The 17756-nt window shown below is 41.4% G+C and overlaps 1 protein-coding gene across 9 annotated transcripts in view; it reads right to left on the bottom strand.

Moving 5' to 3' along the window:
* Positions 1 to 1534: 1534 nt before the first annotated feature.
* The window catches only part of meis2 (Meis homeobox 2), a 124337-nt gene continuing 108115 nt past the window's right edge, over positions 1535 to 17756 (bottom strand). For 3 of the 9 annotated variants that reach the window (XM_033026951.1, XM_033026949.1, XM_033026952.1), the window contains 3 exons: positions 9045 to 9103; positions 6533 to 6643; positions 1535 to 3864 (listed from right to left, as the gene is read on the bottom strand). In XM_033026951.1, the coding sequence (XP_032882842.1) occupies positions 3578 to 3864; positions 6533 to 6643; positions 9045 to 9103 (457 nt within the window). In that variant the 3' untranslated portion in view covers positions 1535 to 3577. Of the gene's footprint in view, positions 3865 to 6132; positions 6229 to 6532; positions 6644 to 9044; positions 9104 to 17756 lie in introns of all 9 variants that reach the window. The other 6 variants (XM_033026955.1, XM_033026957.1, XM_033026956.1 and 3 more) reach the window with 3 other exon arrangements.

Here is a 17756-nt window from a genome sequence, read left to right as displayed (position 1 = left end):
CCAAATCTTTATCAAACTTTCCGCTTTCTCAAATCCGACCAGACAATCGAGAGAACTGCTTCGTTTCCGTCAGCACAAAACCCCGTGCTCTGACGTGTTTTATTGTTCATGGACAAATATATATATATATCAACTCTGCTTTTGTAAACGTGAAATCTTCAGTGTCCCACGTGCACATTTTACTGACAAACAAATAAACCTCTGATAAAAAAATTGCACTCTGCTTCTTTGTTTTAAAAATCAGATGATAATAATATCCAAGAAGCAGGATTAAAACACACGGGGAGATGCAATAGAATGCCCTAATACCGGACTTATTCGGTATCCGTGTGGTTTTAAATTTAAGAGCATCTGGATCTCGGGACCTTTTCAGAATTGAGCGACAATGCAGTTGCTCATTTTGCATCATTCATTGAAATTTGTAACCCAGCCAATATGTTATAGAAACGTGTAGCAAATGGACTGCACTCCGCACATGAGTCAGAGAGATATATTTTGTTTAAATGTATTAATTACATGCACAACTGAAAATCTATTTACTCCAAGTAACGACGGGTGAACGCTCAGTGTCTCCCCCGCCCACCATATTTTAAAGGTCCCTTTCAGCAATAAAGGTAGAGGAGCAATATCTCACCTAATTGGGCGCAAGCACCGTTCTTTCAACCTGAGCTCTTGCGGCGGGGAGCCCGGCACTTTAATGGGGGGGGGGGGGGGGGGGGGGGGTGTGAGGCGACACCAGCAGAACAGTAGGAGCATTCACAAATGCATTTGAATGCAGGGGGTTGATGAGGGGAAATGTGGAATCGAGGGTGGAAATTTGGCCTCCTCAAGATTGACCACTTTGTTTAAAACAAAACAAAAAAAAACCCTCACGTTTCTGGAGTAAATGAGTGAAAGGACGTTCTCATGGCATTTGGGAGACTCGAGCAAAGACATATAGAGCAAAGAGTAAGCTTGAACAAGATTGACCACTTTGTTTAAAACAAAACAAAAAAAAACCCTCACGTTTCTGGAGTAAATGAGTGAAAGGACGTTCTCATGGCATTTGGGAGACTCGAGCAAAGACATATAGAGCAAAGAGTAAGCTTGAACCCGCGAAAAAGTTTAATCGCAGAGAGTGAGACCCGGGCTGGTGCAGAAAATGCAGCGTCTGTCCCGCAACTTTGCAGTTGCGACGTCGCCGGAGTCTCGGGTTGTGTCTGAACTGATGGATCCGGCAATGAAATGATTGCGACCGAAGTTTTCTAAACTGGGGAGTTTCTAACACGTTCTAGCCGAACACCATCAAATGGTCAGACACAAATTGCTGGAGTAACTCCGCTGAGTTACTCCAGCATGGTGTGTGTTTTTGTTTGTGAAGCAGCCTCTGCAATTCCTCGTGCCTACATCAGATGGTCAGATTGCAAACCCCGAATTGCCACAATGCCAACATAGTTCGCACAATTCAAAAGACTCAGCACATTATATAACGGCTAAACATCCACCCATTACCCTGTGCGGAACACATGTTAATGGTATCAACCCAGGCTCTGAATGTTTTTAAATAAACTTTTATTAAGAAGCTCTGTAAACAAAAAGGAGAAACCTCCAGGGTTTTAGATACAATATAACTCACTTCAAATGCTGGCCAATCTGATTTTCCATATTTTCATAAATACCATAATTCCCTCCCCACCCACCACCACGCTGACTTTGCAAGAGTTCCCGAATAGTTTGGTTTCACGGCCAGAGGGGACATGGAAAGAGGGAGATTCGGTTTGAAATTAAATTATACTGTACATCCTCACGCTGACTAGTAGATGGGAGGGGAGACTTCGAATGGGGAGAAGGTGTGCGCTGCCCCCTGAATTTAGTTTCCACGACTTTAACCAGTGAAAGCAAATCCAGGAATTTGTGACGGATGTAATCATTGCAACACGCAGAGAAAGTAAATTCTGCAAAGTTGGATTTGGCAGCTGGTATCATTTAATAAAAAGTATTTTCATGAAATCCCAAGCCTTTGACTAAGATATTGATAAATTTAGTAGGATTCTTTATTCTCTCCGTGAGTGTTGGTGTACAAAACGCTGTAGAACACTTAGAATTATTTTTTTTGTACAGAAGATACCCTGTTTATATATTATATAAACCCTCTTAAATACGCCACAGGTTTCTTTCAAATGAACCTAGGTTTCCCAGTTGCTGTTCTACAGAAAGGAAATAAATGTTTCCTTCTTTTAAATCGAACAGTGGCCATGTCTGAACAAGTGGCAAACATATCTTTCAAATATGACCATTTTCTGGGATTAAACATAAAATAAAAACCACATCAACTGCTTGCGAGCAGCAGCAGCAAATAATGTGAACCGTACAGGACTGAATGAACCCAACATTATATTAAAAACAAAAACAAGGAGTCCTGTAAATGCAGACACTTCTGGTAGAGTCCATTGGAAAGCCTCGAGAATGGTGAAGTCATTACAGGTGTGTTATCAAACAGAAAAAAAAAATCTAAAAATGAAATATTTATTACGGCATTTGTGACTGAACACCTTTTAAACATACGTCACAGTCTTCATACAAGTACTTATGTCATCTGACAAAGCTCGCAAGGGTAACAGCATTTTCTTCTAGTGACACGTGCTGATAAAAGTAAGGAATTCATTGACATACAATACCAATTCCACAGCAGATTTGATACTAGCAAAACATTCGTTATTTCTCATTGAGGTAAACACATAGATATCTAACATGTAACAATTAATATACTGAACTCTCTGTACCAAGTATGTTACAGTATTTTTTTTGTTGTCTTTGCTTGTTCCAAGCAGTTTGAGTTCATTTAAAAAGGTCTTTCTTTTGGTGCAAGACCAGCTAAAGGATATTTCATTTAAGAAAATTCCACCCAAGAGCATTCTGAATAGTTCGTGTGACAACATTTTCTCAATGCTGTGACCCACAGCCATAGGAGGAAGCCGCTACTTCATCTTCAGGGGTTCATCGAACAAGCTCTTTGAGGAAGAGTCAGTCCAGAACATAATCAGACACAGGCCATTCATTTGGATTGAGCGGGCCTTATTTGATCCAGTAAAAATCAGTTATATGAGTGCATTCTTAAAACTTGTCACCTAGTGCTGCATCCAAAAAATCTCTTACGGATCTTCACTTTAGCTTCTTCCTCTATGGCAGCTTGGCTGGACTTGGGCAATCTGGTCGGAAACATGACTCCATTTGCTGTACGAGGACAACCATTTTGGGAACAACACACATAGTGTGGAAAAAGGATAACTTTCTTTCTAAAAACTATTGGAAGCAACAGAAATAGAGTGATCAACAGAAATGTACAAGTTTAACTTAGTTCCTATATTTATGCTACAGTAGTAATAAATCTTTCAGTCTTTTCCAGAGGAACTTTACATCGGAGATAAGTTCGGGTGAAGAATGCCTTTGGCTTCACGTCAGCCTTGGCCTGTCATTGGTCCTCTGTCGACGTTGAGAGAAAACAAAATCACAGCTCATCTGGAATTCCATTAAGTGTCAACATCTGTTGAAAGGTTAAAGTCTTACATTTGTGGTTTTCTTTTTTTATTCCCTTATACTATTGGGCATGAATGTCCATAACTTGCCCCCCCACACTGGGGTCTACAGGATTTAACATTGTGGGGCTCTGTGCTGACATTGGCATTCCAGGGTGAGGTGGGGGTCCACCATGCATCATCATGGCCGGGTGATGTGGGTGACTTGGGAGATAGGGATGCATTGGGGGTCCATGTCTTAACTGGGCAGGGTGTGGGGTCATCTGGGGAGGAGTGTAACTTGGCTGTGCCATACTCATACCCATAGGACCACCCTGAGATACATAGTCCCCTGGCATGCCTTGTAAACCTGAAAAGACAAGAATAAACAAACACAATGTGTTAACATTAAGAAATAATTCTGCAAAAGCATATCCTTATGTCTCATTACTGGTTATTTGTACATGTCTCGACACATCATCTCTATACGCATTGGATTGCAGTAATATTGATGTATTACGTATCACTGTATTACATAATCGCATGTGTTTTATAATAATAAATCACACTGGACAAGTCAAAATGATTAATTTAATCACCATGTGTTCAATTTTACTCATGGGTCACAGGTTCATGAAAGAATGGAGGATCAAGTTTCGGGCAGAAAAAATACAGGAAACAATAGAAAAAGTGAAAATTAAGTAGAACCAGAGAAGATGTTATTAAAATGAACACGGCAAGTGGTCAGGAAGGCATCAATGTGAAGAAAATCTCTTGCACGGGATCTCTCTTTTTCGTACATGCAATGTCTCCTAATTGTTTTTTAAAATGTCTTTTTAGGAAATTCGGTGAAATTATTTCATTGCGTTATTTGAAATGTTTCAGGTGGAGTTGTGTATTATGATCAGACTGCCGCTACAGATCTAGCCTTGCAGCGCCAAGGAAGTTGGGGAGAGGGTCAAACCTGAGAGCGTGGGATGTAGGCATAAGTGCGAACGATCTGTCAGTAAATGTCAATCAGATCATAGTGTCCGTTCATCTTGCTAGAATTAATTTTAATATAAAATGGCTATTAATATAATGTCTAAACCACAGGATATCAACTTTACCTCTATTCATCCACTTGAATTTGCCAATAGAATTGCATGCAGATGGTGTTTATACCATAAACTGGTAAACTGAAGTCCTATAAATTGTTGCCATTGTGTTAAGTGATTCTGCAGATTATTAGTAACCATGCTGGCATAACCATACTGAGACAATAATACAGTCTGCACCGTGTAATAAGTCCCACTCAGTCCTGTTTATTCCAGCACAGCAGCATGCTCACTGGTTGATGATAATTAAGTACCAAATATACCATATTGTCTGGCTGCATAATCAAATAAAGGGAGGATAATATTGTTAGTATTAAGCCATTAATGTAATTGGTTATGAAGCATAAAATATGTTATGTAATTAAATAGGCCAGAAATTATATGGCCTACATTAAGAATTACCCAAGCTGAGAAAATGCTGTTTCAAATACTGTTTTAGGGAACATTGTTTTTAACGTTCCATTTTGACTGCATTAGAGAAACACTGTAAGAAGGAAGGAAGGAAACTGACTGTAGCTGGTGCATCGTGGTAACCCCCGCAAAGATCATACGTGAAACTATAAGATCGTATTTTATATAACCTGAAACAATCCTGTTAGGTGACTGCAAGGAATGTCATTTTATTGACAGTAGAATATACAACTTACAATACAAAAAGATTGAAGGCGATTTAATAACAAAATAATCTGCCACTCTTTTTAAATGTAAGCATTCTGCTCAATGTGTGCAAGGAGTTTCAGTTATTAAATAAACCTTATGGTCGGATGCCTCAACGATGTGATGTATTGGTGTTTGCTGTATCCGAATCCCTCAAACATCACATGCATTGGACACACTCCATCTGATGGATTATTTAGACGGTAGCCAATCAGCTCCGCTGGCAATTCCATTCCTTCACTTGCAGTCATCTCTTAATATCTGCCACTGCTTCTTTTTACAGTTTCCTGACTCTTTTTTTAATATAAATCTCACACAGGAGGTGATGGATATGCCTAAACGGGGGGGGGGGGGGTGGGGGGGTGGAACCTCAATGAGGAATGTTGTGTTACCAGTGCCATACATACATCCAGACTATAGATTGCAAACCGCAACATTTCATCTTTACATAAGATAATTCATGCATCGATCGTTTCCTGACAGATTTATGTCACTCAAAGGACAGTCTCACTTCTTGCTTTCATCGTTTCATGAAGCCTGGTTAATTTCTCTTAAGTCAATTGGGTGCCCCGAAGATGTTTCTTTTCCCTTAAACGTCCCGATTGTTCATTCACTGCTCGCGTTTTTATTCGCTGTGCTCCATAATTAAAACAAATGGCTTTGCAGACCTCATTTGCACTGTGTATGGTAAATGAGCTAGTTGACCTTCTGCAGTTTGCGGGATAGGGTTGAATGTTCATGGGGCAAACTATTGCACTGGGCCTTCGTTGGAGCAGCATGCAAGTACGGGCAAGGCAAAAAAAAATTTGGAGGAATGGGTGGGTGGGAATTAAAAAAAATGTAACTACAGTAATAGATAGAATAAACAGCCCGGTCGTACTTACTTCCCCGGTGCTTTGCGATTGGTAAACTAGATGAAGGTTACATGTAGTGCCATTGCCCATCCATGCCCATATTCATGCCCATTCCACTCATAGGTCCTAGAAGGGAGATAAAATCCAAGAAGATGCCAGAAAATCAGCAAGGTCGACTATTAGATAGTGAAAGAGACCCTTAAAAAATTTTTTTTTTTTGTATTTTAGGATCCGTGGGGTGGACAAATTCCTCACAAATCTCTTGTCTGCAAGATTTGTTTCCCCATGGGTGCAAAGAAGACAGGCAAGGCAGGCAGCAGGCAAGGAGGAACCCCCTGTGATGATAGGGCATGAGAGGACATGTGGATGGGAGGGGGAGGGGAGGTGATGACGCTACACTTAGGGTGTGGGCCAAATGCACTCAGCTTACCAGCGGGCCGAATTCCCATATGTTGCTGGCCATCCAATACAAAGCTTCCCATTGGTTGGCCTTCTGGACTGTACGCCGCTCCTTGGCTTACTGAAGGATCAAGAAGAAAACCTGATTGTAGTCAAACGTGGACACAGAGGAGAAAGAAAAGACATACCAAACAATCAGCAGTTACTCCTGAAACAGCAGACACAGTATGTTGTTGAACAAAACACATATACACGGAATTTTAAGAAATAAATCAAGCCATCGTCCACCAACCCAACGACCCCCAGATTTAAACATTCCCAGCAGCAACAAAACATATCAAAGGTGCAACTTTATATCGCAAAAGCAGAAACAATGGAGTACTCCAAAGTACAGTTCCTCTCTCAGTGCCTAGAAGATCTGAAAACTTATTTTGTCCAAGAATGAGGTATTCCTCTGCTTGTGCAGCCAATGTCACTTAAATTAAAGATTACTTAGTCGGGTATTGTGCCCTGATTGTCCCATGATAATTAACTGTGACTATTGTCTACACCTTCTCTAATTGCACTCTAAGCATGAAGATACCCAGCCAAACATTTAATGGATTCATTCAATCAATACTATCAAATTACATAAAACTAAGAATAGTGTTATGAACGGCATGCAATTTATGATGATTAAAAATAAATTACACAGGCAGTTCCTTAAGTCCTTAATTTATTAAATGCATGCTGCAGTGTGGGTCTGACATTTATAGATCAGATTGATGGGATCAGGGAATTTCACAGCGAAAGGGAAGGCCATTCAGCCCACTATGCTTGTGGCAACTCCCTGTCTGTACCTCTATATCTTCATGGGTTTTCGTTTTAAGCTTTAAAGCTGTAGCTTGAGGTGACTTCTCTCAATTTAGGCAAGGAAGGTGACACTAAAAAATATTTTTCAGAGCTTGAGAATAGGGGAGAAAAATGAAAAAGAAAACAGCCAAGCCTACCAGTCTCAGTTTCTTTCCAATATGCTGTTCTTGATTGTATGTAAGTAATGATTTGGGGAAATGAAAGCATTGGGTTTTGGCAGCTATGCCTCTCCCACGCATGAAGACATGAACTCGGGCAAGGTACTCAGAAGGCACCTGTAGACCCAAATCCCAGTTAGTCAGTGCCTTCAGCAGAGTGAGAGAGGAAATGTTCCTCGCGCTAGCTAGGATTGACTGAATTTTGTTATGCAGCACTGACAATACCCTGACAAATCAAACCAAATTTCCCTCTGGCTGTCACAAAAATCCAGACGTTAGCTCTTGCCCAAACTACTCTGTGCACACCACGGTATCATTCCTGATCCCCAAGAAGCACGTTTGACAAGTTGTACACAATTCACAGAAATAAAAAGCACTTTACATATTGAAGTAAAGCAGCGGGTGCAAATCAACATCAAATCAAAGCAGTGTGAGTGACAATAAAAGGCTTCAATAAAGCTTCTGGCAAACCAACACAGAAGCATACAACTCCATGGTCGGCACAACATGCTTGTAGATACAATTTTGTGTATAAGCCAAATTAGAGCAAAACTGTCCCAGACTGAAATTAAACATTTTTTATCATGGGATTAACAGAATCTAAAAAGAACATAATTTTACCCTGGTTATTTAGGTGGTTATTTAGTTTAGTTTAGTTTAGAGATACAGCATGGAAACAGGCTCTTCGGCCCTCCAAGTCCATGCTGACCAGCGATCCCCGCACGCTAACATTATCCTACGCACACTAGGGACAAATTACAATTTTACTGAAGCCAATTAACCTACAAACCAGTACGTTTATGGAGTGTGGGGGGAAAACAGAGAACCCGGAGAAAACCCATGCAGGTCACTGGGAGAACGTACAAGCTACGTACAGACAGTACCCGTTGACAGAATCGAACCCATGCCTCTGGCGCTGTAAGGCAGCAACTCTACCGCTGAGCCTCAGTGACGCCTCAGTTAAGGGCTATGTTTTCTGCCATGCATCCAATGTGGCAATAGAGCAATAAAATGTATGACATGGAACACTATGCAATACTCAAGCTTACTTTTTACTTTAGAATTACTAACTGGAGCAATATGTTTCAGAGGACTTTAACAGTAATTATTTTAAGGGACCCACCGTTATTATTAACAGTAAAACAAACAGAAGCCAGGGCATAATAACAGTGTGTTTACCTAGGAGTTGTGAGCAGTTAAGAAAGGCATCAGTGGCAGAGAGACAACCAGTGATTTCTGCAGTAACGGCACCCAATCAGTAAGTTATTTGTGGTGCGAAGATATTTGCCCAATTACCCTTATTAACCAGAGATAAAAGCAGCCTTGGGAAAGTGAGGGTAGGGAATTCCAGTTGGCATCGGTTAGTGAGATTTCTCCCTGCACCAGAATTCTGGATAGTTAGCTCTCCCAGATGGTGGCCTGCCTGCCTGCCTGCCTGCCGGGATTATTTACCAGGTGAAGGGACTCCTGATGAATAACTTGATGAAGATTTGTGCCTGCAGGACTTGAATACAGTTACTACTTGAGACTTGCCTGCTCGATTGGACTGGTCGATCATGGGTTGTACTATTCTTCTCCTGGCATTAATGAACCTAAAAGAAAACAGTAAAAGGGTAGATTTTACTCCTCAATTAAAAAAAAACAGAGTTGCTTTCTCCCCCCACCCCCATCCCACTCATTTTGATTTGTTGAAGGCACAGAAATAAAATCAGCTGTCCGTTGTGTCATCTCTTGATTTAAAGTCCTCTTACGGTCAACCATTTTAATATATTTAGTTGCCTGAGATGGAATGTCTGTCGGGGCAAAGAGGCACAAACATGGTAAAAGTTCATTGCTTCAACCCGGTTGCTTTCTTCCGAGAGTGGTTGTAACACCCCTTCCAGCTGTCCATAAATGAAGACCAGGCTTTGCCACTCTCTGCTTTCACAAGGTATTGTTATGTCAGCAAGCCCATCAATTAGGTTGTCTGAAGTTTTATCACCACAGCAGCAAATAAGTGCTGGTACAGAAAGGCTCCTGCTTATTCGCAGCCCCTGCAGTTTTAGACTGTAAAGTCAAAGGGTCATTTGGAGGTTAGTGACTGGCAACGCTGACCTTTTCAACTGAGATTTCCACACCCAGGGCACAAAAAAAAAGCAAATGCCCATCAGAACGAGGGGGGGGGGGTACTAAAAGACATGTGCTCAGAAAAACAGACAACTTTTTTTCCACGAGTCCAAACATACGCTTTTGATTTTATACTGAAAGATACATCTACGCTTATATATTTGTCATTCTGGGAGATAAAAAGGTGGAAACGTATCCGAAATGGAGATGGGGCACCATGCACTTCCATTAAGGGCTTTAAAATTAATCCTCTTCTAGACAACCTACAGTTGCAGACTGTTATATATTTTTTTAAACGTTTAACAATCATAGTGCATCCAGCGCACCATCAAAGTGCCGCAGTTATGAAAAAATTGTGACAACCTTGGATTTTGCTTCTGATTTGACAAATTATGATACAGCTTGACGGTCTGTCACTGTTACCAGAAAATTGCCACATTCTTGTTCTTTCCAAAAAAAGCCAGATAAAAATCGTTTCATAAAAGCTATTTGAAATTAATCATTGCAGGTCTGGTTTTAATTTAGCAGTCCCGCCTCCCAGCAGAAACTGCACTCACTCCACCTCTCGAAAAAAAAACCCTCGTATTTCTTACTATCTAAAATGTTCGCAAACTCTATGCAGGGGCCAAATGTTTGCATTTGAAATGAAGCCAAACTGCTCCACTGTCTTTTATGTCCAACTTAGTGCAAGAAACACAACTCATGCGAATGGCATGTAACAAATGTCTCATGGCTGTGGAATTGGGGGATGGGGAGTAAAAAACAAGAATGAACCAGGAGCCCAAAAAAACATATGATTCCATGACTGATTTTTGATGCAAAATAGTCATAGACAAATAGCTTATTATTCTAAAGTAAACATTCTTATTTCAGAATGGACCTTCTAACTGAATTGTAATAATCTTGCCAATGTTTTAGCAAGTGCATTATAAAATATTTTCTATCTATATACCGATTATTGAAGGGAAGAATCCTCTATAGATTTGCATTTTATCTTGTTGTCAAAAAATGTCACCCAACACAATTACTTGTCTTGCCTAAGCTCCAGTTGAAAAGCTGCTTCAGGCATTAAAACTAGCTAAGCAACTGAAGAAAGAGATGTTCTTCAGGGAAATAGCGAGGGTCCTTTTAACAAGCAGCGCAGATATCATTAAATCAAATCATCAGTAAACAAACATCTGTTCGACAGTCAGAATGCACAAAGTGACCCTGTGCAGAACGAGAGTGTTTCAGTTACGATTACCAGATCCAAACGAATTCAATTTACCTCATGTTCACACTTGCCATCAAACTGAATGGCGGTAAAGAACAAAGCAATATTAAGTTTGTGAGCAACCCCGGATATCTGCAAATATTTTTTTGACTTCAATCGATGGACTTTGAAGGCACATCTAAATGGAGATCATGTGCAAAGAAACAGATGGATCCAAACAAGCCCTCACTCTGGACATGAGGACGATTTTTGAGTTTGAGTTTCATTTACTGTCACGTATGCCGAGGTACAGCGAAAAGCTTTTGTTGCATGCTAACCAGTCAGTGGAGAGACTATACATGATTACAACTGAGCCATCCACAGTGTACAGGTACATAATAAAAGGAATAAAGTTTAGTGCAAGATAAAGTACAGTAAAGTCCGATCAAAGATAGTCGGAGTGTCTCGAATGAGGTAGATAGTAGCTCAGGACTGCTCTCTAGTTGTTGGTAGGATGGTTCAGTTGCCTGAAAACAGCTGGGGGGAAAAAATGTCCCTCAATTTATGGGAGGTTTTGCGACAGGAATTTTCAAATGAAAACTCTTAAACAAGGCATTTGTTTTATTTTTGGCTGGATGGAATTGAATTGTTGGCGGTTGTTAGACTCCCAATCAAAAGTTCCAAGTCTGAAAGCTGCCTTTAAACAAGGTTGAAGTGGTTGCTCGTTCTCGATGAGGCCAGTAGATGGAGCATTTGGCAAAAGCAGGGTATTTTCATCCATGTGGGCAGAAAAAGTGGAAGAATGGACCGATCCACTACATTTTGACCAGTCACGGAGCAGCAACAGCGAAGCCTACAGTTTAGTCCTCTCAACCCTTGGCCGCCAGCAAAGATGCTGCAAAAAAAGTGCAAATGCAGGCCATGCCCAAGTTACAGCAGCATTCCCTTGCTGTGAAATGTTCGTAACCCGGACAGTTCACAGGTCGGAAAGATGGCCGCGATTCGCATTTCCACATAGCAACCCCTCGGCAACTGGCAAATCCAAGCCACCGGTCTCCCAAAAGGTTGTCCGTACGTGAGGGCTATACTTGGGGGACCATAAGCTGAGAAGGACCTGTAGTGATGGGCTGAGGAGGTAGCAGAGAGACAGACTTGGCCAACGTTCAATACAACATGAAGATCTCGCAGTGGTTCTTAACCTAGGGGCCGGCACCCCCTATCGGGGTCGTTTGGGGCTTTGCTGGAGGTCATGAAGAGGACACAAATTTGTTGAGCCCATGTTTAGGAACCTAACAAAGGTACATACCACATACCACATACAGCATTTTGTTCATGTATGTGCGTACTGGTGCTAAAAAGGTTAAGAACCACTGAGTGAAGGAAGGAACTGCAGATGCTGGTTTACACCGACGATAGACACAAAAAGCTAGAGTAACTCAGTGGGTCAGGCAGCATCTCTGGAGAAAAGGAACTGAACCACACTGGGCAAGTGCATCAGTGTCCGCTGAACAAGAGGGTGATAGGAAGTGGGAGGGGGGGAGGGGGGGAGGGAGGTGGGGAGGAGTATTGAGAGAGGTCAGCACTCTGTCAATCCAATTGAAGCGGATTCAATGTTGAATTTCCGAGGAGAATTACATACTTCTGAAGAAGGCAAGAATTGCAGAAATACACGGGCAGAGAAGGGTCCAACCAGTCAGGATGCTACTGCACTGCAAGTTACAGCAGTCTGAATAAGGGTCCCAATCTGAAATGTCACATATCCATGTTCTCCAGAGAAGCTGCCTGACCTGCTGAGTTACTCCAACACTTTGTGTTCCTTTGGTGTGAACCAGCATCTGCAGTTCCTTATTTCTGCATGTTTCACTAACCTCTTGTTGAAAAAAAATCAAAAATAACTCTATATAAAATGGAAGCAGTTATCTCTCCCTTTTGTTTTACAACTGATACCCTTGTTATAAGACCCGATATTCCTTTCCCCGGAATCACCTTTGCAATTAACTAGGAAATAGCCCCAAGTGAGTAGAAATGGAGTACAATCTGCTCCTTGGCCGTTGGTGACTTTAGTTCCTGGTGTAGGGCTCAGAGAAACAAGGAGATTAAACCTGTCTCTTTAATATTCAGTGACACCAAATAGCTCTGGTGTAACATGTGATACCAAAGCATTATCACAGCCCTTTGATTTATTCAGCATGCATCGTATCATTATAGATAATACCACCTGAACAGACTGAGCAAACTGTTATCAATAGAAGGTTACCTCCTCACATTCTTTCCAAACTGAGCCCAAACTGACACTAAATGGTGTATATTTTGAACTCTGGGCTAAGATTCAAGTAACACAGCCATTAGACTTTAGAGGTTTAGAGCAAAAACAGGCCCTTCGACCCACCGAGTCCACGCCGACCAGTGATTTCCCACTATCCAAAACACTGGGGACAATTTACTATTTAACAAAGCTAATTAACCTACAAACCTGTACATCTTTGGAATGTGGGAGAATCCAGAGAAAACCGCTAAAACCCATGCGGTTACGGGGAGAATGGACAAACTCGGTACATACAGCAGCTGTAGCCTAGATCAACCCCGGGTGTTTGGTGCTATACGGCAGCAACTACCGATGCGCCACTGTGCCGCCCATCCACTGATGCTAAAAGATGTATATTTTGTACTCTGTGCTAAAATTCAAGTAACACAGTCATTAATGATTTTTAAAAAAGTGCTGCAGTAACTCAGTGGGACGGGCGGCATCTCTGCAGATCATGGACAGGTGACGTTTTGGGTCAGGACCCTTCTTCAGACTGATTGGTGTGAGGAGAAGAAAGCTGAAAGAAAAGAGGGGACAGGAAAAAGTCTGGCAAGGGTGAATATTGGTTTAGATAGGCAGATGGTTGAACGAAGGCCAGCGATGATGAAAAGACAAAAAGCATGAGTAAGGATAGAAGAGACACAATTGTGAAGCCAGAAGAAATAATATAGATGGAAGGGGATTGGAGGAGGGGGAGTAGAAATGGATGTGAATCTAGGTGGAGGACAGGAAAGAGAGGGGGTAAACAGGGAGGGGGGAGGGAGAAGTGGGGACGGTTCTTTGGAGGTTTGTTACCTAAAATTAGGGAATGCATGATGTCCTATGTGGCTGGGACAAAGATAATCTATCCCTCTGAAGAAGGGTCCCAACCTGAAACATCACCTATCCATGTTCTCCAGACTGACCCTCTGAGTTACTCCAGCACATTGTGTCTTTTTTGTAAACCAGCATTTGCAGTTCCTTGTTTCTGCACACTGTCCTTCCCTTTTCTTGACCTTTGACAGAATTGACACCATTTCCCTTTAACCCATGTTCAATCGAATTCCATTCTTGTATCTCTATTTATAAGCAGAGGAACACCTATAATGATTGTGTGCCCACACTGTTACTTCTGTGACCTAAGTAGCTATTTTTGTTCTTTGCCTATTTCTTATTGACCCCCTGATGGCATCACCTGGAGGCAAGTGGTCTGTTTCCATGCATTCATTGAGAACAATCATCTCCTCCTCACCCTTACCTCTCTTGCCTTTCAGTTATCAGTGCGGTTATCCAATATCCTGGATCACATCACAATTTCCTCCACCTCAATTTTCCGAGTTTTGAAGTCCATCTTTGACTCCAGTCAGAAAACTTTCATTCAGGCACTACCTGGACAATGTTTGCAATCATGATGCCTCTCGAGACGATTGTCCAGCTGCATCTTTGCCATCAACTAGACTAACTATTCCACCTCCTTAACACTCATGAAATCATAAGACATGCAAGCAGAATTAAGCCATTTGTTCGGCCCCATCGAGTCTGCCCCACCATTCACTCATGGCTGATCTATTTTTCCCTCTCAACCCCATTCTCCTGCCTTCTCCCCGCAATCTTTGACGCCCTTACTAATCAGGAACCTGTCAATCTCCGCTCTAAAAATACCCAATGACTTGGCCTCCACTGCCGTCTGTAGCAATGTAGTCAACAGAATTCACTGGTCGACTCGATCTCTGCCTCAGCTCACTCACATTGTTCCTTAGATCATAGAACAGTAGAGCACAGGAACAAGCCCTAATCTCCTTGCCTGCACATAACTCATATCCGTCCATTACCTGCATATTCATCTGCCTATCCAAAAGCCTCTTAAACGCCACTATTGTCTCTGCCTCTTCACCCCTGGCAGTACTTTCAGGACACCCACCACTCCTTGTGTAAAAAGCCTGCCCCACACATTTCCTTTAACCATGTTCCCTCCCACCTTAAAAATATGCCGTCTAGTCTTTGACAATTCCATGCTGGGGAAAAAGGTTCTGACTATCTACCCTGTCCACTCTACTGTATGCCACTCAGAATTTTATAAACTTCTATCAGGTCTCCCCTCAGCCTCCGATGCTCCAGAGAAAGCAAACCAAGTTTGTCCTATCAACCCTTATAGCTAATACCTTCCAATCCAGGTAGCACTCTGATAAACCTCTTCTGCACGGTCTTCAAATCCTCCTTTGTAACCTCTACACTTGAATATCACATTCCTGTCCATTATTCCTTGTTCTAACCTCCAGAAATTAGTTCATCCAAAGTTCTATTACCTAATGTTGTCGTACAGACAAGTCCCGTTTGCTCAATATCCCTATTCAGGCATTAGCTCCTGGCTGTGCAATGCCTCAATTGTAAAGTTCTTATCCTTATATGCAAATTCCTCAATACCCTCAATCCTTCCTACATCTGTAATCTCATCCATTTCGAAAGTCCTATGATAAATGTGTGCTCTTTCAATATTTGCCCCTTGGTCATCCCCAAACTTAATTGCTCCACATATGGTTGTCATGCCTTCAACTGTCAATGCTCTAAGTTTTAAAATCCCTTGAGGAATCTATTGAGACCTTCCTTGAAACCTATATATGTGTTTGAACAAGCTTCTGGTCTCTTGTTCTGGAGTCTCTCCCTAAGTTGTTAGGTCCTGTGAAGTGAATTGGAAATTTTGTTATGTGAAAGGTGCCATATATTGTTGCTGTTGCCTTGATTAACACAGGACATGCTTGACGTTTTGATTTGAAACAGCAGGAACAGTAATGCACACTGGTGTGTGATTATCTGAAAGCTAGACCCGTGCTGTAAAATCCAACAGGTTTCTTGCATCTGAAGAGTTCATAAATTCATAAATTATAGGAGAAGAATTAGGCCATTCGGCCCATCAAGTCTACTCCGCCATTCAATACTGGCTGATCTTTCTTTCCCTCTCAACCCCATTCTCTTGCCTTCTCCCCATAACCCCTGACACCCTTACTAATTAAGACTATGTCAATCTCTGACTTAAAAATATCCATTGACTTGGCCTCCACAGCCGTCTCTGGCAATTAATTCCACAGATTCACCACCCTCTGACTAAAGAAATTCCTCCTCATCTCCCTTCTAAAGGTATGTCCTTTTATTTGGAGGTTGTGGCCTCTGGTCCCAGACTGTCCCACTAGCGGAAACATATTGTCCAGAGCTTTGGTCTTTAAAAAAATATTCTTTATATTTTATTGAGAACATTGAGAAACGGTTATTTTTTTTAGCAGGAAGAAGTTTTACTAGTGCTCAAAGAGTTGTAGGCGTGGTATAAATAACACCTCCGATCTTGAGCAATGCAACCTTCTTCATGTACGAGACTCACTAGCAGGCTAATGTGTTGTGTCCCTTTGGGAGTTGATTCAAAGCTCTGTAGCCACACTCCCTTTTATCAATCAAAATATGGCCAATTGAGATTATCAGACCAGGCAGATAAGACTGTTTTCTCTCCTCCCAAGAGCCACTAATGGTGTGGGCACATGGGGAACAAAAAAAAACCTCCAGATGAGGAGCGCTTGATGTGCTCCTATATCACATCACTAAGTAATGCACCCTCCTCTCACCCTTCCCCCATTCATTTCTCCCTGGCGTACTCCGTGTAATGGGCTGGACTAAATTACTAGGTTTTTCTTTTTACCCCCAACCATTTTTATTATTTACATCTGGTAGTCTCCTTATTATAAAGTCTCTCTTGCTCCCCTTGTACACAATTGCACACAGAGCTGCAAACCATTATAGTCCCTCTCAGCATGAGAACTTCATACTGTCTTCAAACAAATAATTACAGGCAAGGTTAAGGGGTCACATGGAGGTCATATCTTTGGATACTCATCAGAATGTTTACATTAGTACCAACAGAGGCTCATTTAACATGCAGAGATTTAAAAAATGTTTTACTGATGTACAAAGGTAAATGGAGCAATTTTAAAATACGGGACAAAATTTGTAAGGCCAACTTCCAAAACCATAATACTGAAAAGTTTCCATATCCTCATGTTTAATGTATTCACCAAATGATCTCGACAACACTAATAGTTCCTCTGCCATTACCATTAAAAAGGAACACACAAATCTGTATGGTGCCTTTCTCTGTATGTAGGGTTAACATTCCCATACATTTGTGCCCAACTTTTATTGAACTTAAATCTCCTACAACCCTGTTTTCTGCTTCACTGACTCCACACCACACCTGGCAACATGCTCTTATTTTTAGCAATCTTGCCATGAGAAAACTTTTTTAGCCAAACCTTATTTATCTGGAACAGAGCCCAAATTAGATAGTCACTTCTTAAACAAACCCTCTTCCAAAACTAGTTGTTTAACCGGTTTGTCAAATCTTGCTGATAACCGGAATCCAGCCTACAAATACTATGTTAATTGTTCTATCACAGAATGAAAAGCTTAAACCGATGTGCTTTGATATTTTAAACAGCACTGTTCAAATCTATGGTAAGCAAAATTGTTAACTGATCATGTTAAATGTTAACGCAAGCTGATTTCTTGTTACACTAAAATTGAAATGTTCGAAGTTGAAGGAAAGTGAAAGAATTATTGATTTTTTTGGTAAATTTTCTACTGAACAGGCCTAAATGCAGTTCAAACCAAAATGACATGC

Source organism: Amblyraja radiata, chromosome 9 (genome assembly GCF_010909765.2).
Source record: "Amblyraja radiata isolate CabotCenter1 chromosome 9, sAmbRad1.1.pri, whole genome shotgun sequence".
Classification (NCBI taxonomy): Eukaryota; Metazoa; Chordata; class Chondrichthyes; order Rajiformes; family Rajidae; genus Amblyraja; species Amblyraja radiata.
Note: the sequence above shows the minus strand (reverse complement) of the source record. Positions and strands in the feature narration are given on the sequence as shown.